Source organism: Mus caroli, chromosome 7 (assembly GCF_900094665.2).
Source record: "Mus caroli chromosome 7, CAROLI_EIJ_v1.1, whole genome shotgun sequence".
Lineage (NCBI taxonomy): Eukaryota > Metazoa > Chordata > Mammalia > Rodentia > Muridae > Mus > Mus caroli.
This window is the reverse complement of record NC_034576.1, coordinates 93,892,596-93,917,840: the sequence shown is the minus strand read 5'-3', so window position 1 is coordinate 93,917,840 and position 25,245 is coordinate 93,892,596. Positions and strand designations below refer to the sequence as shown.

General features: G+C 37.0%; 1 protein-coding gene across 1 annotated transcript in view; it reads right to left on the bottom strand.

Moving 5' to 3' along the window:
• The window catches only part of Dlg2 (discs large MAGUK scaffold protein 2), a 1,891,758-nt gene that overhangs the window by 1,516,191 nt on the left and 350,322 nt on the right, over positions 1 to 25,245 (bottom strand). Inside the window, exon 4 of the mRNA XM_029479404.1 lies at positions 23,803 to 23,898. Within this exon, the coding sequence (XP_029335264.1) occupies positions 23,803 to 23,898 (96 nt within the window). The remainder of the gene's footprint in view (positions 1 to 23,802; positions 23,899 to 25,245) is intronic.

The window sequence follows — 25,245 nt, the reverse complement described above, 5'->3', positions numbered from 1 at the left end:
GAAAAGAAAAGGAAAAAAAAAAAAACCAACATACACATTCTCCTTTCATTTGCACAAACACACATTGTCACTTTAAGAAGTTGAAATCACAAAAAGACAAGACCCTCACACCCTCTTAGGGAACAACATGCCCAGCAAAGTAAATTACACTAATCATTTTATCTTATGGACTGACAGCATCTAGCAGAGCTGTTTAATTACAGGACCGGAATAATAATAGATTAAAAAAAAATGCTGCACGAAACAGCTGTGTTTCCTAGCCTACCTTTGTGGTGACAATGCACAGGCAATCCATCCTGGATCCCTACACAGGACTCAGTGCATGGAAATCACACCAGCAAATCAGCAAAGGTGAGGAAAAGCCTTTGGGTAAATAGCACACTGAGAGAAGCAGAGTCTGGATTCTGAACAGAAGGCTTTCCCAAGGGGGGCCCCTCATGGGAAACTCGAGCCCTCCATACAGCTCAATGCAAGCAGGATTCTCCTAGGAACGGGAAAATCCCCTAGGGATCAGATCCGGCAAAACTTCCTGGTGGCTTGCTGGGCTCCAAGGCTGCATCATCTCTTATCGGATTCCGAGAAGGGCAGCAGGGCTGACGCGAGTGCCCGGCACTGCTCTATCCTGGAGATGAGTGTTAGACCAAGCGCCCGCCCGAGAATCACACTTCAGCTCTCGCTCTTGTTTCTGAATTCTGATCTGCTGCTCCGCTCTACTCATAAGATTTCCTTTGCCAAAGTACCCCCCTTTTGCTGCCTTCTCTTTACTGCTAACAACTCTGAGTAAGCACAACACAAAAAAACTACCCGGCCCATCTATCAAAGGACTGTCGTTCGGCTGCCAGAACAGCGGCTTTGGGTAATAAAAAGCTATTTATTATGAGCTTGATTCCCGGGAGCCTCAATGACTAGAAGGATGTGAAGGAAAGCAACGGTGCACGCGGTGCTGCATACATCACAGTTGAATTCACTTGCGATTACAAGGGCGGCTGCTTACAAATGACTAACAGCTGGATAAGGAAAAGCTGGCCAGGTACAGAAAGAGGCTGCAGATTTTGACGCTTGACTTGGAAAAACATCCAATTTCCCCTTCCACTTGCGCAGCCATACGTGTGGTCTACCGCATACACCAGTAAGCAAACGACGGAGTATTTGAACAAGAAAGTATATTATAAAATCGAGGTGGGAGGAAGCTTCAATGTGTTTACCAAAAGTTCTACATTACGAGAAAAAGGGAGAGAGAGAGAAATGAGCTTGTTCCCAAACTTTTCTCTCCTGCCTGGTTGTCTACAGGCACTTATTACGTGGGCGGAGCTTTGTGCTCCCTTCTGCAGCATTTTAACAACCAAATGATTAACCCTCCCCTTCCCGCAAGCACCCCCCTTTCTCCTAGTGAAGCTGTTTGGGGCACTTGACAAGCATCACTCCGGATAATTTACTCCACTCCATCGCCATCCCCACCCCCTGGGAAGAAACCACCTAAGGCAGTGGAGCTCAGAGAAATGGGGTAAGGGCACCAAGGGTGGGAGGAGGCAGACAGAGAGGAGACAGCAAAGACAGAGAGGAGACAGCAAAGAGCAAGCTGGACTCAAAAAGAGGAAGAAAGTATTTGGTGGATCAGTAAGAATGGTACACACACACACACACACACCTTTCACTAGAAACAAAACTCCTAGTCACCTAGACCACCAGCCACATTGAAAAGAAATGTCTAGAGACCTGTACATTTCAACTTACTGGTCAAGATATTTTGCCTCTTTATCCCTCATTACCAACCCTCTTTTTTTTTTTTTTTAAACAAGGTGCACTTCAATAAGAGTCTTAAGACCTCTTCCTACCTTTCATGAATTATTCAAGTTCAAACCTCAATAACCTCCAGATTGCTAAATAGATGAATGTGTCAGGAACTGACGTGTCATTATTCTCCCAAAATGGGAGTGCTGTTTTTAAAGATTCTTTTTCCTTAGTTCATAGCAAATCAGATATGTGTTGGGGGTGGGGGGGAGGGATGAAAAGAAACACCTGGCTTTCAATTCAATCTAACCTTTTAAAGTGACTCAAAAATATTTTATGGTTAGAAATAATTTTCTCTGAACTCTTACCCTACAGGTGTAATAAACTTCAGATGATTTCCACATTAAGCAATACAAATATAGCCTATTCTGTGGACTATTCATTGGGTAACTATCTTACAGTTCAGTGATAGGAAAAGGTTATAGGAGCATCATTTTACGTCTTGATCTCCTCATTTGCTAGCTCATTTCAGTGGTTAATTTAGCTTCATATGCCCTAAGCTTATCCTCGAGGAGGAAAGCATGTCCTTGAGCATCCCTGGGTACCAGAGCGCTTCCCCAGTGCAGGTGGATCACCTAATATGTATGTAATTCTGATTGTCATTCATGTGGGAAACAGTTAGCTTTGCTTCCTCTAGCGCTTTAAGGATGACAAAAGACACGTTTTAACTAATTTCCAAAGAACTGTGCAGCCAACTTCCATGCTAACAATAAAGATCATGTCTCTTACTTTTTTAAGTCCATGCCTTTCTTCATCATATTAGAATAGAGATAGCCAGAAGTTTGAAAGAGAATGTGGAAGAAAGGTAGCTTGGAAGTGCATCCTGTCTTCCAAAAGAGGCAGGTGGGAAAGGAATTGGGGAAAACTGGTGAGGGAGCCCAATGAGTCTTTTGTCTTCTGACTGTGGTGGACCGCAATGAAAATGCTTTCTGAACTGCAAGAGTCTGAAAATATGAAAGGCAACTAGTCTAACAGCAGTCTGGCATTCTGTAGGCACTTCCAAGTCGCTCATTAGGGCACATACAGTTAGTGGGAGGGCTGATAGATTTATGCCTCTATCATTTATTAAATTGAGCTGTTTATAGTTAGTTTTCAAACTTGGTTTTTATTCTATCTTCCTATCATCTGGTCTAGGCATGTCCATTCAAAAAATATACCTAAGAAATTACTGATGTGTAGACTCACAGTGAACAAAAGCAAGCAAGTCAAACCCTGCAGTCCTGTTAGTGTAAGGATTTGAGCAGTTATCTTGGACTCGTAAAGCAGAGGCGTTTAACCCAGAAATCAGGAAGGCTTTCTGGAAGGGAGCCCAGGAAACTTAACTAGGAGTTGGAAGGAAAAAGAATCCTATGTCCTCTGTTATATTTGAAAAAGGTATGGATCAATAACGTTGTACAGCCTTATACAATCAGCTTCATAAACACATCCAGTGGGATTCTATTAGAGTTGTTTAGAGCAGTCATTTTACAAACTGAACATCCTGTCTCTGCTTGGGAAAAAAAAATGCAGTATTATTTATATAATGTTAATTTAGTACAAACATATCACATGCTTTACAAAGTGTGCAGGTGATATATATATACTAGTTTGTATTCAGAACAGATGATTAATTTTATAAAGTCTGTATTATGATGGTCTGAATAAATGCATCATATTCTTATTTTATTTTGTGTATCTGAGTATGAGTATTTTGCCTGCATGTATATCTATGTACCATGGGCCTGAAGTGCCCTGGAGGCCAGAAGAGGGAGTCAGATCTCTTGTAACTGGAGTTCCAGATGGTTGTGAGTTACCTTGTGGATGCTGGAAATCTAACCAGCTGGTTCTTTGGAAGACCAGCCAATGGTCTGAACCACTGATAATCTCTCCCGGCACCATTACATTTGAAAGCCTGCTCCCAGTTAGGATTCACTCTGTTTACTCCTAACCTTCCATTGATTTTTCTTGATATAAAGATGATATATAATTCACTGATTTGCCTCAAGGGAAAAACTCTTTTTAAATGTAACAAGGCATTGGCTAGAAGCACTTTTCTGCTATAGACATAGCACCCCATTGAACCTGTGATTTCACAAGAACTGTTTGGCAAGGTATAAAGCTATATCCTGCAAACTGCTTTACTTGACATTCCTTAAGGTTGATATCATGCCAGGGATATATTGATTCATAGTTCGATATTAGGATATTACTATTAGAAATTACTTCCACTAAAAACCTATACTTTAACCACCAAAACACATATTTTTTATTTCATTGTCTCAAAAATACATTTAAGAAACAATAAAGGCAAACTATGTTCATAGTCTATTGTGTTAGAAACACAGTCTAAGGGGCAGATTTAAAAATATTGCTAGTACCTAGCATAGTCCTTGACTTACAAGAAATACTACACCACCACCACCACTACCACCACCCCTGGGCGTGGAGGAAAAGCATAGTTATTCTGTTCAAGAGGTGGGCAGCTCCAGATACACTGTCCAACCTTGTCCATACGTGAGCCATACACAGATAAAGTATGAATATATTACATATAATATATAATAATTATATATACATACACGCGCGTACTCATATAAATGTAAGGAAGAAATAGGTTGGCAAATGTAGTAAAAGTATTTGGAAAAAGTAACATTTCCACTGAAAAGTGCTTTCTAACCTTATCCAGCATAGCTTGCAATGGCCATGGATGATGAAGACAACTGTAACGGGGAACTATGGAAGAAGACATTGTGCCCTTGTAATGGGACCATACTAACAGATACACTTTAAATGATATCAGTAAAGTGGATTTTATCTTAAGTACTATGGCAGATATTTTATAAGTATAATATCTAGTAATGATAACAGGCCTTCAAAAGGGATTTTAATCTCCATTTTATGATACAGAATATCTGAGTATATATATAACCCACCCTAGGTGACAGAGAATCCAAATGACTCCAACACAGAGTTGCGCTCTTTGCATTTTGTCATATCTCAAATGCTTGGGCAGCCCCTGCCTCCCTGGCATAACCTAGTAAGTAGATACTCAATGGCCTTCTTCAGCCCCTCATACCCTGGATTCAATGCAGACTAATAACCTAGGATCACACTATAAAAATAGGTGTGCCTCTGGCTTCCACACTGAAGCCTTTTATACTTTCTAAGGGACCTTGGAGCAATGCAGGAAGGAGTGAACTCCACAGTTGAAAGATTAGCTCCAATGCAAGTAGCAGAATCAATTCACCCACCTGGGTTCCCATCCCTGTCAGTTCCTCATGTACCCAGGACAGCAGGCACACAAATGACATCTGCGAAGCTTGTTAGCTTAGTAAAATAAATAGACTGCAGGCAGGTCATGGCAAAATGCCTGCCCTCATTTCCAAAGTCTCCAGAGGCAGGTAGAAAATTAGGATCAACTGGAGAACTGAGTTTTCCAATGAGTGTCTATTATGAACAAAAAAAAATCAGTACACTAGGATCCCAAAAAGAATTAAACAATAATATAAAACAGAATGCTATGCACATTCTATTCAAGTCAATTGTGAACCTATGTAAAAAGGAATATAAAAAACAAATTTATTACAAACAATAATTATAACAAAAATACAGAAATTGGAGATTTTAGCATTTCCACTTGAATTGATGACACTATGAGACCAGTTTGCTTACAAATGTGACTTGGAACCGAGTTAATCAATAACCATATGGTTTGTAGGTCTCTTTTTAGCAAAATCTTAACCACTTATGAAAACTCAAAATTTCAATAATCACAAATGGTCTAACAATACAGGTGAAAACATTCAACTAAATTACATATCTCCAACAAATTACAAGTTCTTATAAACTTTGCTGAACAATAAGCACGTTCTTTATGAGGCTCAAGTTCTCTTATTGTTATACAATACTATGCATTGACTGGAGGGATTCCAAATATCTAAATAATTGCAAGCAAGCCACAAATCTCCAAGGCTGTATCATCTGCAAAGCAATTTTACTTCTAAGTTAATATAAATAACCTCCAAAGCATTGCTAAATGCCCTTCCCACTCCCCACCTTCTCACATCCTAATCAGACTATTCTATTATCTGTTCAGCATATAAAGTATTTCAAAGCATTTAATCTGCTGTTCATTCTGCCAAGAACTGTCTTACTGCATCCTCACATACCTGGTTCCTTGTCATACAGGTCTCTGTACATACGTTACCATCCAAATAAGAACATCTCAAACTGCCCTCTCTAATTAAATTAGATTCCTTCCTATCCCTTGTCATTCCATGTTGCCAGTTTGTTTCCTTCATATCAAGGATCACAATTTAAAATTATTCCCTACATTCCTGTTAGTGTCTCACTCTTACAAAGTGTATTGTAAAAGTAAGAACCTTCACCCATATTTAGAACACAGCATGCTATCTAGATAATTTTTGAATGGATGGACAAAATGCATCAGAGAGAAGCTTTTTATTTTAATGTAAATCCAGAATCAGTAAATTCACATGGTTTCATATTTTTTATTTCTAAGGGGAATATAATCTCCATCTTATGAAACAGAGTGTCCCTAAGTATATATAACTCACCCTAGGTGACAGAGAATCTAGGAAAGTGGTTAGATTATTAACAATATTTACAAATAAGTAAAATTACATACTCTCAGGTTCAACATTAACCTCTTATTTTTTAAAACAAATTCTATTGTATATAATTAAGGTGCATGATACAATGTTAAGGGACATATAGATGGTGATATGATTACTATACTGAGGGGGCTTAAGGGGCATCATCTTATGTTTTTTCTTTTATATTAATTTTATTTGACAATTGTATATATATATAAAATATACATTGATTTCTCCCCCCCACCCCCCGTCTCTCTCACACACACCCCTTCTCCTATCTCGCTCTTATTCCCATAAACTCTCCACCATCTTTACAAATCTCTTTTTTCAGAACCATGAGCTTTGGTCATATTTTATACCCATTTAGCTTAGCCATGGCCACCTGTGTGACAATGGATTCTAACTATTCACTGGAGCCTGATGTCATCACTAGTAGGTCAACAACTGAAGACAATGATTTTCCCTCTCCTGAATCTACCACAGCAAATAGTTCTTCATGAGAGGCAGGTCCCCTATTGTTTTTCTGTGTCTGCAATGTACATTAATCACATATACAGCATGCACAAATTTATTACTTCAACTTGTTTCTTATATCTACTTCTTTGTGATCCCTGATCCACACTTCCTCATTTCCTCCCCCTACCCTCTTCTCAATTTTAGTCTCTTTCTTTCTCTTTTTACATTTGAATTTTATCTTAAGTTCCATATATAATAAGATGAATGCAGTGCCTTACTCTTTGTGGTGGTTTTATTTCACTTGCTGTAATGTTTCCTAAAACATTACATATGGGTCTCAAAAAATTGTAAGATTGTATTCTTCATTAAAGAAGAATAAAACACCACTGTATATACGTGACAGTTTATGGACTTAGATTGTTTCCATCTCTTGGCTATTGTCAACAGTGCACATTGAACAAAGGGTGCACAACTCTCTGAGAGGTGCTGATCTTCTTCCCATTAGGGAAATCTGCAAAAAGGAAATCGGCTGGTCATGAGACCATTTCATTTTTAACTCCTTGGTAAGTCCCCTACTACCTTATTTACCACTTATACCATTTACATTCCTAAAGTAATATGCAACAGTTTACTTTTCTCTCAATCCACACTAATATTTTTTTTAGCTTTTGACTTCTTGATAATAGCTAGCCTAACTCTCCATGTTAGTTAATTTTATATGATAGTGACAAAATAACCTAAGAAAATCAAAATAAAAGAAAGCATAATTACTTCGGCTGAGGGTTTCAGAAGTATCAGGGCCTTGTCTCTGCTGTTTCTCTCTTGCCTGTGGTGAGACAGAACACCATGGCACAAAGCTCACAATAGCACTGAGCTGCTCACCCAAAACAGCCAGAAAACAGAGAAAGACAAAACGAGGGGAGTAGAGCAAGGTGTACCCTTCAACAACATGACTAGAGGCACTTACTTTCTCTGACTAGATCTCAATAGCTAGTTTATCCATGACCTCATCACTGAATTTACCCACTTATGAGGTGAGCACTCTCAAAATTCAGTCATCTCTCAGAGACACTCCCAGCTGAGAAGGAAGTTTTCAATAAATGTACTACTTACCATGGTTTTCATATTTTAACCATGTATCCATTCTAATAAGTGGCATATGGTTTCTCAAAGTAATTTTTATCTCCATTGTCTTTAATAATTAGTGGTGAGGATCTTTACATTCACCTACCTGTTGACTGCTCTTACAATTCTTGGGGGAAAAATCTATTGAAAATGGATTTATTTTTATTTTCCAATCATATTTCTTATTGAACTGCATGAGAAACGTCTATAAATGCTGGACTACTAGCTACTTATCAGACATATAGTTTGTAAAAGACATTAACTTCTTACTGAGTAAGCTATGATTAAGAATTTTCATATATGTGGTATCATTAATTATTCATGAAAAGCAAATTAGCTATATGTTTACAACTAAAAAGAATCTAAGACCCAGAAGAATTGACTCATACAAATTTATATAACTACTGAGCTTTTTAGCCAGCATGGTAGACATTCTCTTGACAAATGTTGAATAAAATAGCATTTGTCATGATAAACTGACATGAAGTCCCATTTCATCTCATGTATTATAGTGATCTCTTGTTCTTTCTGTAGCACAGAACTCATTGATCCAGGTAGTAAATAAAATTTGTGTGGTTTGTTTTTTACATGAGCCATATATGAGCAAATGTTCTTTTGTGTTTTAGAGACAGAAAATAATAAAATTCTAGTTACAGATATATTAAATTGATAGAATCTAGTTTCTTTGGTGTTTTTGTTTCTACAGTAATATCTTCTAAATAAATTTGTGGGTGTTGTAATTGATTAGTTTGAAATGGCTTTATGAATATGCCACAGCTGGCAACACAAAAACCTAATCTTCAAAGCTTATATATAGTAATAGATCTTTAATACCAAGAAATGGAACATACCTCCATAAGAAGGTGGGCACTAGGAAATTTGAAAATATACTTTGAAAGTATATGTAGAAAATTACTTACAATTATCTAATTATGTTATTCTTTCCAATTCTTTCTTTCATGTAGAGTATCTCAGAATCATAGCATTAATATTATCATTTACTAGAAACATAAAATATTAAACTTACATTCTCAACCATTTAAGTGTAGAGTTCATTAGTCTTACATATATTAACAGTAAAACTTTTATCTTAAAATTGAAACTCTCTATCCATGACACACTAATTTTTCCTCATCAATTCCCTTACCAATAAGCAATCCACTTGTCACCTTTTCTTTCTAAGAGTTTGAGTATTTTATATTCCTTATATAAGTAAAATTATATAGTAGTCTTTTTTGCTGCCAGATTATTTTGATTGACACAATGTTCACAAGCTTCAATGAATGATAATTTTGTATGTGACAGTAATTTTTTTCTTTTGCATTACTATGTGTCAGTAATAAATTTCATTATGATACTTTTCTTAGTGTTTCTATTGCTGTGATGAAACATTATAACCAACATAAGGTTGGGGAGGAAAGGATTTATTCAGCTTACACTTCTCCAGTGCTGTTTATCATTGAAGGAGGACAGGACAGAAACTCAAACAGGGCGAGATCCTGGACTCAGAAGTTAATGCAGAAACCATGGAAGGGTACTACTTACTGGCTTCCTCAGCCCACTTTCTTGTAGAACCTAGAGCTGCCAGACCAAGAATGGCATTATGCACAATGGACTTGGCTCTCCCCCCATCAATTACTAATTAAGAAAATGTCTTACAGCCACATCTTATGGTGGAGGTTCCTTCTTTAACTCTAGTTTATGTGTCAAGCTGACATAAGACAAGCTAGTACCAATACTTTCATACAAACCTATAACTTTGATTATATTAAGTCCCTCTCCCCCCTCCCCCTCCCCCTCTCTCATTTCTACTCCCATGTCCCTAAGAAGTCCCACTTTGTCTTCATGTCCTCATCAGATAGAGAATAGGTGTTGTTTTTATTCGTAAGTCTGACTATGATGCTTTAAATGATGATCTATAGTTCCATTTATTTTTATACAAAGACATGATTTTATTTCCTTTAGAGCTAAATAAAACTCAGATAGGCTGGGCAGTGGTGGTGCATGCCTTTAATCCCAGCACTTGGGAGGCAGAGGCAGGCTGATTTCTGAGTTCCAGGCCAGCTTGATCTACAGAGTGAGTTCTGGGACAGCCAGGGCTGCACAGAGAAACCATGTCTCAAAAAACAAAAACAAAAACAAACAAAACAAGAAAACTTCAGATAGATAGATAGATAGATAGATAGATAGATAGATAGATAGATAGATGATAGATAGATATTCCATATTTTATTTCTACATTCATCCTCTGGTGAACACCTAGGCTAATTCTATAGCTTAGCCTTGTGTATAGTACTGAGATACACATAGACATACAGTTACTGCTCTAATGAAGGAACTGATTCTTTTGAAATTGTTCACAGAAGTAGTATTTCTAGATCATATTAAAGTGTTAGCCTAATTGTGTAAGGAATACATATTATGATTCCGATAGTCTTTAGCTAATATATGTCCACTTCTGTGCCAGCAGCAACCTATGTTGTTTATTTCTTAACCTTGGACATTCTGACTGGGTTGAGATGAAATATCAACACAGGTTTATGTGTGTAGTATATATGTATGTATGTATGTATGTATGTATGTATGTATGTGCTATGCACATTCCAGTGAAGTTTGCTTGGCAGGCAGAGAGGCCTGAAAGCACTCAAGAGTTTCACGGAAACTCAACTCCTGGAGCTTTGGCATTCTCATTAAACCATATACTCATACCCTATCCCCACGTTAGTTTGATGTATGGATCCACATGCTCTCTTTTAGTATTATTTTATTATAAGTGCCTTTTAAGATTAAATTCTGATATAGTTAAGTCTCCCACCAGTGTTCCAATGTGCCAGAAGCCTACAAGCTTGGAATCAGGTAGAAATGCAGTAAGGAAGTTACTTATTCAGTAACTAATTAAGCATTACAAAAGATGGAGCCAGCAGCTCAGGGCTGGTCTGCAGAGTGTCTACTAAGGACAGTAGCCAGTCTCACCCAAACAAGGGAATACCATAAAAGAGCCAGGGGATCCCACTGAGATAGAAATCTTCAGTACTGGCTACATTGCATATTAGAGGCAAGTTGGTGAATTCTTCTGACAAATGGAGATTCACCACAGATACTTAAAAGTTACACTCACACTAAAAATTATCAGGGCCCAGGAAATAGGGGGGTTGTGGTATTGCAGTATTCATGAGAAGGTCTGCTAAAGTAGAACCCCTGGTGATGGGCTTAACACCTTTACACCAGGCTCCCTTCTTAGTGGCAGTGGCCTGGTTCCCACCTTCTTTTGATGTATACATTCCTTTTGTATTGCGTCACTGTAACTTGGTGGATTTTATTGTCTGGTTTCTTGCTATTCTGCTGTATAAAAAGTTTGATGCTCAACCTGACATTACATTCAGATCCTACACAATCTCGCATGTTGGTCTGTCGGTCACTCAACAACTCCTTGCCCATCTGCATCCAGAGACCCGTCCATGCAGACAAAGGGATCCAGAGGGTCTGCGGCATGTATGTATGTATGTATTATGTATGTTTTATTTATTTATTTATTTATTTATTTATTTATTTATTTATTTATATGTGTATGGATGAGAGTTTTTCCTGTATGAATGTCCCTGCACAACATACCACATGAATGTCTGGTTCCCATAAAGATAAAAAGAGAGCATAAGATTCCTGGTAATTAGAGTTACAGATGGTTGTGTCATGTGGGCGCTGAGTATTGAATTGGGTCGTCTAGAAGAACAGCCAGCGTTCTTAGCTACTGAGCTCTCTCTCAAGTCCCATTGACAGAGTTTTAATTTTCATTCATTTCCTTATAGCTAATGACTGGACATTCCTGCATTGGCCAATTATATATTTACATTGAAGAGCCTGCTAAATTTATTTGCCCATTAAGTGACCAGATTGTTTGCTCACTTGTCATTTAAAGTTTTTAAATATTTTACATTTTCTGCATTTTAAAAATTTTTTATTAGATATTTTCTTCATTTACATTTCAAATGCTATCCCTTTCCAAATTTTCTCTCTGAAAGTCCCCTATAACCTCCCCCTTGCCAATCCCCTGTTAAATATAGGCTGTCTCTTGTCTCTAGAAATGGCTTGCTTTGCTATATGATTTAATTTATTTTATATAATCCTGTTTGTGAATTCTTACTTTAATTCCCTGAGCTATTGTAGTTAGAAAGGAATTTCTCTTGTATTAAGTTGTGTTCCCTCTCCTCTACTAGTTTTAAAGTTTCAAGTCTTATGTTAAATTATTGATCAATTTGAAACTAATTATTACACAGTGTGTGAGATCAAGATCTATACTTTAATCTCGTAGATATGGATATTTAGTTTTACGGCACTTCTTCTTTAAAAGGCATTATCACCTTGTGCATGTTTTTGGAGCCTTTGTCAAGAATCAAATTACTTCAGCTGTGTTGAGTTATTCTTAGTTTTTTTTTTTTTCTGTTCACTGGTGTACAAGTCTGGTTTTGTGTCTCTGCCTTGCTGGTTTTATTACTATGGGTCTGTGAAATGATTTGAAGTAAGATTTTGTTATATCTCTGGCATTGTTCTTTCTACTCTGGATTTCATTTGCCATGTTTTGGTGTTTTATGTGAATTTTTAAAACATTTTCTTTCTATTTCCATGAAAAATATCACTCTAATTTTGATGAGTATTTTATTGATTCTGTGGAATGCTTTTGGTCACAAATCCATCTTAACAATATTATATACTTCTGATCTGTCCTATTTTTTAATCGCTGTGATAAATACCATACCAAGAGCAACTCTGGGAATAAAGGATTATTTGGCTCATACTTCCATGCAAAGTCCATCATCAAGAGAAGCTGGAGAAGAAGTCCAAATAAGGAACCTAGAGATAGTAACTGAAGTACATACAATGGAACAAAGCAACTTGCTGGCTTGATACACTTAGTTTGTTCAGCCTGATTTTTTATACAATCCAGTAGTGTCAGAAGCCATCCAGGAGTCAAAACCTAACAAGTGACTTTCTCTAGATGGTCTGTTGGTTTGTATGGCTGTAGTGGATTAATTTCAAATTTCAGGACATTCAGAGATCTCATCACAGGATTGTCTCTTGTTGATATGTTTGTCCTGTCATTAATAGTTATTAAATTATTATTATCTGCACGTCAACAAAGATATACTCTCTTGTAGTAATGTTATATAAACAGGTTGATGATTTCACAATTCCTAACAATGATTCTATAAAACTCCTAAATTTATAGGAATTTTAACCTATAATTTTAACCAAGTAATTTTAACCCTGCTATAGTTTAAATGGTGCAGTTAGAGATATGTAAACCTTCACTAGGATAAGAAACAGACTTGGAATAAATTTATGGTCAGGGAAAACATTTCTTCTAGGTTGGCTGTGAAAGCATTATCTGATGACTAACTGTCATAAACTAGGAATGAACAATATACTGTAAGTCCAAGGGCAGAAAATAAAATATTGACTAATTTATCTATACAAAACTTGAAAACTAATGAGGCACAAGGCTAATGATTTGCCTTTTCACGAAACTGTGCTGATTTGTAACATAAAAATTATTGCTCAAAACTTATAATGAATTCATGGATCTAGAAGCTAGATAATGAGTGTTTAGTTAGGTACTAGTCTTAATGGAAACACGTGTAAACATTTCTGCTGTTACTCCTTATTGAACGTTTAAAACGTAAAAATGCTTGCAAAACAATGTGAACATTGGTCCTGAAAAAGTATAAGAACGAAAAACAGTAGGAAAGGTTCCCTTTTTCTTTCTCTCAGCAACAAAGATTTGAGTCTCTTTTCAGAGTGAATTTTTTTTTTCTGCAAGCATGACTTCTCTGCCTAGGAAGAAGTTAGTGTTTTCCAAACAAAGAGCCAGAGTAATCACTTTTAAAAAATTTATCTCCCAACCCATAAAACTGCAGGTGTTAATTGTCAGAAGTCAATGGTTTCTGTCCCCAGAATAGTGAAGAGTTTAAAAAGGTAAATATCACAGAAAGTAAACAACATTTTTAGCCCTTGCAAACTAAGGTTTTACCCCAAACATGCCAACTCTAGCCCCCATTGCTGCTTTCCAGAGAAAACATGCCAGACAGGCTTCCAACACAGGACCACTAGCCAAGGAGTACCACCACTACTAGTGGTGGGCTGAGCCCTCCCATATCAATAACACCACAAACTTACCTATAGACCAATCTGATGGAGGCAATCCCCATCCCTCATTGAGTTTCTTTCTTTCCAGATGACTCTAGTTTATATAGTGTTGACAAAAACTAACCTGCATGGTCTTATTCAACTTGAGTAAATAATTGTTTTAAAAAGATGGTTAATTTATGCCATTAATTTTTTAGAGTCCATTAACAATGTAATTATTTCCTGAAGTCCTCGGTTATTATTGCTATATACAAATTCAGCTGAATTCTGTATGTGGATACGTATCCTGCTTATTGAAAGGGTTTATCAGATCTAAGAGTATTCTGATGAATTTCCAAGTCTTTTATATATCATGTCATCTACAATCATACTTTTTCCTTTACTTTTTTCTGTTTTTTTAAATTCCTTCTACCTACTCTGTTATTCTGCTGATATTTCTAGCACCATATTGATACTATTGGTGAAAGTGAACATATTTGCCTCATTTTTCATTTTAGTAGAAATTATTTATTTTCTCCATATCAGCTATTTGTTTGTCACTTATATTGTGGTATGACCTTTCTCTTCCTAGTTTCTTCAGGGCTTTTATCATAAAAATGTGTTGAATTCTATAAAAGGACTTTTTTAATCCAATGAAGTATTGTGATTTATATCCTCTGTATTAATTTTTCTTCTATATTTATTAGTTTTTAGGTATTGAACCATTCTTGAATTCGTGGTATAAGAACAACTTGATAATAGGATATTATTTTTTAAATGTGCTGGTGAACTTTGTTCAGAAGAGTTTGACTTCTCCATTCATCAAGGGAATTGATCCAGTTTTCTAGGTCCCTTTATTCTTACTAGAGTTGTTGTATCTCATTCAGGTATATTGTCATGAATAGTATTTTTATAGGATAACTGCCACGTACTTTAGTTGAGTCAGTTTGACATAGCGAAAGCTGGGAAGCTGACCGATGAAGCAATGGGTTTCAAGGAAACTCTCTTCCTGGGGTCTGGCATTTTTCTCCCATAATCCTTATAAACCATAATATTCATTCTCCACTCCCCGCATTAGCCTAGTGTATAGATTCACGTGCACTCTATTTAGTATTACCTTAATGTCATGCCTTTTAAGATTGTATTCTAACATAGCTAGAGCGTTTTTTCCAGTGTTCTTAGATTCCAGATAGCAGCAAGGAGTTTAACCTATTCAGTAACTAATTTAGCTCTACCATAAAACAATTAAGCACTAGCCATAAATTCAGTTGTCTACAGAAAGAGTCTGAAATTCTCACTGAGATAAAAATTCTTATTACAGACTACATTCCATGCCAAGAGCAAATTAATATACTATACAGAATAATGGGAATTCTCCAGACATAGATAAGAATTAACAAGGCGTAAGAATTCCAAGGTTCATGACACTACTTTATTCCTGAAGCCAGGCAAGAGTTTATACCCCCCTAGTCCAATTAACGCTAAAGTGTGAATCCGAAGCAGGGGCTAATCTCTAAAGTAAACATAGTCCTTTTGAAGTCACTCCTCTTGCATCTGGAGGGATACTTATCCCTAACATAAACATTTATCTGGTTCCTGCAAATTCTTTTTGTAGTTACTCCTCTTGCACCTGGAAAACTTCAATGTACCGTATCTGTTATGTTTTACGATTTATGATATTCGCTGTAATATAATTAGTTTAAGCTCGACCAGAAAATTACATTCAGATTCAACACCTCTCTTGTGTGTGTGTCTGTCTGTCACCCCGTCCTAAGCTTTGCCCACCTACTCTAGAGAACCGTTTTACACAGGCACTGGACCCAGAGGGTCTGCGGCAGATAACTTTGGAAGCATCTATTTTTTTTTTTTAATTTTAAGTGAATGAGAGAAGAGTGAGTAGCCCATTGATGTTATATGTGTATATTAGATGTTATCAATGGTACTTATTTTAAATGCAAAGATTATATAATAGAGAAATAGCCCAATAAATGTAATAAAAGAACATATCTAAATACATAATAGCTCTGAGTTTAAAAAACATATTGAGAGTTGGTGAACCAAATTTCATAAAACAAATACTACTGGATATAAACAAACAAATAAGATTAAACAAAATAATACAGCATTGCAATACACTATTATTACTGATAAGATACACCAAACAAACTTTACAAAGAAACTTTAGGGAGATAGGCCTTCTAGAGCAAATAGATATATCAGATATCTAAACTATATTATATATATTCCATCTAATAGTGGTAAAATATATTTTCTTCTCAGTAGCCTGTGGAACCTCTCCAAGCTCAATATGCAAAATTGGTCCTTGAAGTAGAATCTTCAGAATCTTGTCAGTTGTGTTGGATGGTGTTTTGATGGGGAATACATGAAGGAACATTTCACTGGAGTGAACACAGATGAAATGCTAAGGACGACTGATGAAGGAACGGTTTACTGAAGCGGACACAGGTGAAAGAATGTTCTGCTAACACTAGCATGTGAAAGGAGAGACACATGATGAGCATTCTTTACTAACAACACACATGTATTGGTCCACCTTCAATTGCATATTTGACCTTCATTTGTCAGAATTCCATAGAGAGAAATGAACCAAAAAACTTCTGGTTGTATACTGGCAGTTTCTTCCATTTCTGTAGACTTGGGTCAATTGGTAGAGTGATGTCAGCTGAGATAGACTCACATGGAATTTTGCTAAGACTTACCTGCTGAGGCAAGACACGTGGTGAGGCAAGACCTGTGGAGGGCATGTGATACTTGGAGGGAGTATAAATAGGACTCAACAGACAGTGACTGAAGCTTGGCTTAGCTTGTCTTGCTTGCATAGCTAAACACTTCTTGGTCTCATGTCTTCATTGATCTTTGCATTGCTGTGAGAGGCACAGCTAAGTACTTTAGCTGTTGGCCCTAGTTCCTCCTGCTGACATGTGCCGATTCAGCTGAGGTCTGGCTGTTCCTGCTAGGTTTTGACACCACTCCTGCTATCTCTACACTACCCAACTGGATTGCTGGTATATCTGTGAAGTGATTTCGAGTGGACTGAGCTGCAGCTGCTGAACTGTGAACTGAACTGCTGATTTCCTGACCACACCAATGAGATTTGCTCCAAAGAACAATCTCTGAACAGGTCCACTTCCCCCCTATCCTTTCTTTTCCACTACCACTGGTGGGTGGTGGGCTAGAAGGGAGGGTAAAGAATTTAAGAACCAACATTAAAAGTAGGCTTTGAAAATAAATAAAGTTATATATGTTCATTGGATCACTGCATAAATTGTGGAGAATAAATAAAACTTCTAACACTCAAATAATGAAAATACAGTACTGAATGACCACTGAAGTATAGTGAATCTCATCCTATGGAGAAAGGTTATAGCTATAAATGGCCACAGAAAAATTCTCTGAATGTCAAATAAATAAGTGTGTATCTCATGATCATATAAAAGTATAAAAGCTAGCCAAATGGATAAGTACATATAAATATCTGACCTATAAAAATTAGATCAAGAGGATATAAACCATTGAGATGGTTTGACTATGCTTTGCCAGTGGGAAGTGGCATTATTAGAAGGTGTAGCCTTATTGGAGAAGGTATAGCCTTGTTAAAGGAACTGTGCCACTGTGGGTGTGGGCTTTGAGGCTCCTAACCTCTATTGGCATGAGGATGGGGAAAGTTTCAGTCTGTTCCTGTCTTCCTTTGGATAAAGATGTAGAACTTTCAGCATCGCCAATGTCATGCCTTTCTGGAACACGCCTTAAATCCTACCATGATGATAAAGGAATAAACATCAGAAACTGTAAGCTAGCCCCAATTAAATGTTGCCCTTTATAACAGTTGCTTGGTCATAGGATCTCTTCATTGCAATAGGAACCATAACTAAGACAACTACATAAACTGATATATAATTAAAAATAACATGGTAACAATAATAAGTCTCCTCAAAAAGTAACCCAAAGATTCAAATATTTGCTGTTTAATTCTGAGACCTATACAAAAGAAAAATCACCAGTATTTCTCAAAGTATTATTTGTTATCTCTAGAGTTTATTAGTCATTTTGTCTGTGTCATCTATCAATGAGAACAAGTTATCAAATATCTTACTATTTTTGAATTTAGACCTATCTGTCTATTTGTGTCCAGTAGTGTTTGTTTTAAGAAATTGAGTTTACAAATATTAAATTAATTTTGAAATCAAGAGGTATCATGACTTTAAATACGTTCTTCTTTGCAGGACTTATTGATCTCCTTAGTGTTTGTAAAACACCACATTTAAAATAGGAATCATTGAAAACACCTAATATTCAGATGTAAAATCAATGAGTTACTCTGCTCTCGTTTCCTAAAGCAAACACAAAACCTTCCCCATTGACCAAGTATATTAGCAAAGAGAAGTTTCCCTTTAAATATAAGAAAGGACAGTAAAACTAGTAGAGTTGAGCTACAGTATTGCCCTTAATGAAAAGGCATAATTACTTAACAGGGTGAAAATGTATATTGTAGCTAGAAAAAAAAATATAGGAGAATGTGAATGATAACTTCCCCAATATTTGAATTTCATCCCCAGTGGTACTGTTACTAGACGTTATGTAACCTGCAGGAGACTTGCCAGAGTAAGGATGTTACTGATGTTAAGCTTTGAGGGTTTATGGCCCACCCCCTCTTCCCTGTTCTCTTTCTCTCTGTTTCTGTGTACTGGTAAAGATATAAGCAGCCAGCTGCCAGCTCCTGCAATCAAGACATGCCTTCCACACCATTGTGGACTTACTCTGGAAATGTAAATGTTCATTCAAAATAAACTTTTCTGTAAGTTGTTTGTGTCATAGCAGTCTATCATACACATAAAAGTAGCTAATATAGAAGCTGGTACCAAAGAGATAGAGCTGTTGTTGGAAGTACCTGATGATATTGGACTTTTTCCTGGAGAAGCTGGAAAATTTGGAACTTTGGACTAGAAAAACTGCTGCATGCTATACTCAGAGCTTCTAGGGCCATTCTAGCAGAATCCTGGAAGACAGTAGTGCTGAGAGTAACGCACACCAGCATAGGCATAGCTCATGAGGTTTCAGAAGTAAAACAGAACTATCAGTAATTTGGACAGATGCTGTTATGGTAATATTTTGGCAAAGAATCTGGTTGAATTCTGCCTTGCCTAAAAATCTTACCTAGGGCTAATTTAAAATATAATGGACTAATTTTGTTGGTAGATAAAATTTCAAGACACCACAACATTGAGGCTATGGTATGGCTACTACATAGTGTTCTTATATAGGAAAAGTGTAAGCAGTAGAACAGAATAAATAAAAATATGACACTTAGAAAGGAAAAGAACATTGGAAACTGTAATGTTGTAGACAAGTTATAGAGAGAGATTAGGGGAGATAGAGAGTAGGAAGGGTACACTGAGTGCAAACCCCTACCCAGCTAACCTTCAAACCAGTGTAAGGAGAAAGCCTCAGATGTTTCCTGCTCCTAGAAAGCAATTGCTTCTAAATACAAAAGCTGCTGTCAATGGGCCAAGTGTCCCAAGTTGGCAGCCAAATTCAGTGGTGTCTTTCATGTGGTACTGGCTTTGGAGGTATGAAAGATCCATGATTAAGGGTACTGTGGATTATTGCTCCACAGTTTCAGAGTTCTGGAGGAGGCCAGACAATGTGTGGCAGAGTCAGAGTCCTTGCAACCAGGTCTTGGATGGTCCCTGCTGGAAGCTGTTTACCCTGAGAAGTAAGGTGAAGGCTAGGTTACCATAGGCACCAATATAATGGAGACTCCCAAGCTATGAAATATCTGCCGAGGAGATCTGAGCACATGAAATGGAACCTGCCTAAGAAAGAAATATGTATGTTGTAGGCAGCAAAGCTGGAAGGGCAGAGTCATATAAATGCTTTGAAACTGAAATTCCAGACACTGAACATGGAGATAAAGGATTTGGTTGGTGTTTTTCCTGTTGGATTTCAATTCTTCTTTGGTTCAATCTTTCCTTCCTTTGCCTTCATTCATTCTTTCTAGAATGGGAATATTTGTTCTTTGCCATTGTGTGTTAAAAATATGTAGTTTGTTGCTTGTTTGCATCTTTGTTTCTACGGGGAATAACAGAAGACTTTGGTTTTTGAATAATGTTGAGACTGATTGTGGGGACTTTTGAGGTTAGAAATAGGCATTTTTTTTTTTTTGGGGGGTTTTCGAGACAGGGTTTCTCTGTGTAGTCCTGGCTGTCCTGGAACTCACTTTGTAGACCAGGCTGGCCTCGAACTCAGAAATCCGCCTGCCTCTGCCTCCCGAGTGCTGGGATTAGAAATAGGCATTTTTCATGAGGAGATAGCCATGGGTCTACAAGGGTCAAGGAAACAGAACATAATGTTTGAATGCAAAATGCCCTCCATATTTGAATACTTGATCCCTAGTTAGTGGCATTTGGGAGAAGTGATGGTTACTTTAGAAGGTAGTCCCTTGCTGGAAGAAGAAACCACCTAGGGTGGGCCTTGATGATGTACAATGTACAGCTTTTACTCCCACATCCGATTCTCCCTCCTCCTCCTCACTCTGTTGTCCGTATTTAGATAAGGATGTGGTCAGTCAGCTCCATGGCCCTGCCACAAAACCATACCTTTCCAGCCATCCTGGACTCTCTCTCTCTCTCTCTCTCTCTCTCTCTCTCTCTCTCTCTCTCTCTCTGCCTGTCTCTCTGGGACCATAAGCCAAAGCTAACTCTTTCTTTTCTAAGTTTCTGTTGGTCATGATGTTGTATTACAGCAACAGAAAACTAATAGCTGGGCAGTGGTGGCACATGCCTTTAATCCTAGAACTTGGGAGGCAGAGGCAGGTGGATTTCTGAGTTCGAGGCCAGCCTGGTCTACAGAAACTCTGAAAGAAAAAAAAAGAAGAAAGAAAAGAAAACTAATACAGGCAACAATGAAATTCTCTAAAAGAACCCAATATTCTTTCACAGTGATATAAATACAGTATTTTAAAGGAGCCAAATTTATCTAATCAACTCTGTTACTATAGATTTGAACATTTAGACAAAGATATGCAAAGTGATTTGCCTCAAAAGTGATTTGATGTAGGCATCAAATGTATTTAAAAAAAAATGACCCAAATCTTTTCAATGTCACTATACCTTGTTCTGGTATTTGTAAAGTATCATGATATTTGTAAAGTATCCACTGGTGCCTTTATTACCAGTTCTAATTCCCAAGGATAACAAAAATCTAATTTCTAATGGGAAAAAATAGAATTGGTTATGAAAAACTTAAAACAAAATATTTTAGGAAACATAATGTCTCTGAAATTAGAAAATATCTAGAACATTTAGCTACTTGATATTTATAAAAGTACTGCTGTCCACACAAAATAGTTAATTTCTCATTTTACCAATACAGAAACACAACACTTAATCTGCTCAAGGCCACATAACTACTTACTAACAAGGACAAGATGCAGATTCTTACAGATTTGCATAACCAATCTTTTGATAGTGCAATGCAACTTTGTCATCTGCGATATCCAGGCTTCAAAAGGATGCAATAAAGTTACCAAATGAAATTAATGTTTTAACTTAATCTTTGATTTTATGGTAAGCCACATCCATGACCATGCTGGAACAAATACAATGCGTAGGCTCCAAGCTGGACAAAATAAATACTAGACTGCAGGGCCATTAACGCTCTAAAGTTTATCTTTGACTTAGCAGATTTATTTAAACATAGAACACACCCCTTCAAAGATGTTCCCAATTGTTTTAAATTGATCAAAGAACACAGATAAATAAAATTAAACTAAGGAAAAGAAAGACACTAAAATGTAAAATGTTTTTCCATCAATGTTCACAATGATGCTGTTATTTTTATTATCCAAATTTTAATAAAAATACTACATCAAGAATTGTCAAACATGCAATTCATTTCAACAGAGTCAGAACCCCAGTATTTGCTAAGCAGTTGTAAATATGTTTATATTCGGGATCTTATTAAAAATCTCATTATTGTTCTATAAGGAAGAGACTCTAATGGACTAGAGTTTATGTAGCATAGATGGGCTGGATGCTTCCCTCTGGTGAAGGCACAAAGGCTTCTCAATTATGTATCCTGAATATATTTAACTCATCTGCCTGCCAAACTGGAACATTTGTTTCCCACTTAAGCCTGATGATTTCATCTTCAAGAACAAAAAATACAAATATATTTGTGGACAGAAAGAAAGCACAAAAGTATATTTTTCTTTTTTTTAATTTTTAAAATATTTGTTTTAGAATTTCAAATATGTGTATGAAATGGACATCATTTTCACTCTTCTCATGTTGCCTTCAATTCCTCTTAAATTCCAGATGCTTTCTTCCAAACTATTGTAATATATATATATATATATATATATATATATATATATATATCCCACTGTACTGGCTGATTTTGTGTACCAACTTGACACCGCTAGAGTCAGAGAGAAAAAAGCCAACGTTGAGAAAATGCCTCCATGAGATCCAGCAGTAAGGCATTTTCAATTAGTGATCAGTGTGGGAGGGCCCAGCTCATGGTGGTTGGTGCCATCCCTGAGCTGGTCATCCTGGTTCTGTAACAAAGAAGACTGGGAAACCCATGAGAAGCCAACCAGTAAGCAGAATTCTCCATGGTCTCCACATCAGCTCTTGCCTCCAGGTTCCAGCCCTGCTTGAATCTATTAGTCTATTAGTGTAGTGGTTATGTAGATCTTACTTCTTCCTAGAGAAGAACTTACTGTTAAATTTTCCTAAAACAATTAAGTATTTTAAATACTTAATCATATACACACAAGCAAGTGCAGCCTTCATTTTCTTATGGAAGAACTTTCCTTGAAACTTGAAAAGAAGATAGAAGCTATTACAGAGATTCACAACTAGCCAGGGTGCAAAGGATAAATGACCATTGGGTGACAAATCCTAATCAGTACATATTCAATGCATCACAGAGAAGGAGGGAGAAAATACAGTAAGAACCAGAAAGCCATGACACCTGCTGTTAGAAAGGGTCTAGAGACCAAGGTTTACTTTCTAAAGACACATGAGTCCAATGTGGACAGCCCCACTACACCATGTCTTCAAAAATATAAAAGCAGTTCCATCTTCAAGTTAGATGACTTCCTTTCCTGGACACACATTTTGTATATAATAAATGCCTTGAGTAGTCTAACTGACAATCTACATGTGAAATGGTTCCTTTTTCTTTTTATTTTTTTATTATGTATTTTCCTCAATTACATTTCCAATGCTATCCCAAAAGTCCCCCATAACCTCCCCCCCACTTCCCTACCCACCCATTCCCATTTTTTTGGCCCTGGCGTTCCCCTGTACTGGGGCATATAAAGTTTGCGTGTCCAATGGGCCTCTCTTTCCAGTGATGGCCGACTAGGTCATCTTTTGATACATATGCAGCTAGAGTCAAGAGCTCCGGGATACTGGTTAGTTCATATTGTTGTTCCACCACGAGAAGTAAACTTTCTTACAAATGTTCGTGCGACTTAAATCCACAACACCAAAACACAGATTCCCAATGACACCCATAACTACTCAAAATGACATACATTCAGTGTCAGCTCAGACAAGATGCAGACTAGACCAAAGCTAGAAATGGCCTACATTTCCTCTATTGGAAACCTACTGGAAAATGGTATCTCTAGAGAACAGGATACACTGTATGCAAAAAGTACAGCAACAAAGATTACAATACTTACATATGTCTTTTCTTCAGTTTCATTCTCAGAACACTGGTTTTCTTTATTTTGCTCAATGTATAAAGCACTTTCCTTTGGTCCACTGCAACCTGTATGCTAAAGAGGGAGGGAGGAAGAAGTTTAAAAATCAATACTTACTTTTCTGTAATTCAAATTAAGTGTTTTCCAAGATTTTAACACATGCCTTAAAACATCTAAAGCCTGAATAAATGTTATTAGCTCTTGCTTATGTCAATTTTAGACTATGGACATACTACTTAACCCATTTTTATATTGCTCCTGAGCAGAAAACACAAAATGGGACCCATTCAAGTTTTTAAATTTTAAAGCATTACCACCAGGGAATATTGAAATTGAATTGTTCCAAAGTAAACTGATGACCTGGTAAAAGCTGGGCATGGTTAATAAGCAGATGAAGATGGAAGAATTGACTTTATCTTATGTCTGTTTTCAAGAGGCTTCAGTCTAAGAAGTGGTCATGAATCTGAGAAGGTAGCTTCAAAGGATGAAAGGAAGGAGAGAGAGAGGGATGAAAATGATATCAATGTTGGACTCAAGTATGGAAGTCCAAATTAATGCAAAAGTGTATTATAAATGGAATATTAGGCCAATGAAATGAAGATACTGAGGGTTTCCTTTGTGTCCAAATCATAGAGTACCTTCCTCAGCTTACACACACTCATATGAGTTCTATAATTGGATTGGCAGTCCCGGTTTATTTTATAGTTCATGGCCTAAAAAGTGTGCCTTTAGGTACTAATCTGTAGATGGACAGTTTGATGGTAATTATAATGATAGGAAACTGTGGACAAGTCACAAACACTAAAGACACCACTTTTTTCGCCAAAAGCACCCAAGGCCCTCAAAAGTGAAAGCAGCTGTGCCTTTCTGTGCCTTGCTCATAGTCCCAGAGTTATCTTGTCCCCTGCTTCCTCTCTCTCTCTCTCTCTCTCTCTCTCTCTCTCTCTCTCTCTCTCTCATCTTTCACTGACTTCAGATTGAAGAATGACAAATACTAAAACCAAGACTAAAGGAACAGGCCAGATGGCTCAAAAGCTAAAAGGGCTCATGGCCAAGAATCACATCTTGAGTTCCATCCATGGGTTCTACATGGTAGAAGAAGAGAAGTGGCTTCCATCAGTTGTCCTCTGACTGACCTGCTTAGAATTTCAGGCACATGTAACATGTATATACACACACACACATAAACACATACACGACAAATAAATTAAAGAAAAGGAAAAAAGATAGAAAGAAAGAAGAAGAGAGAGAGAGAATTTTTCTTGTTTTAGTATTTGAAAATTCACACACGAATATAATTGTGTTTAGATCAATTCCATTATCTCCCAATTCCTTCTTCATCTCCTTAACCAATCTCCTTTCGCGCGTGCGCGCGCACGTGTGTGTGTGTGTGTGTGTGTGTGTGTGTGTGTGTGTGTGTGT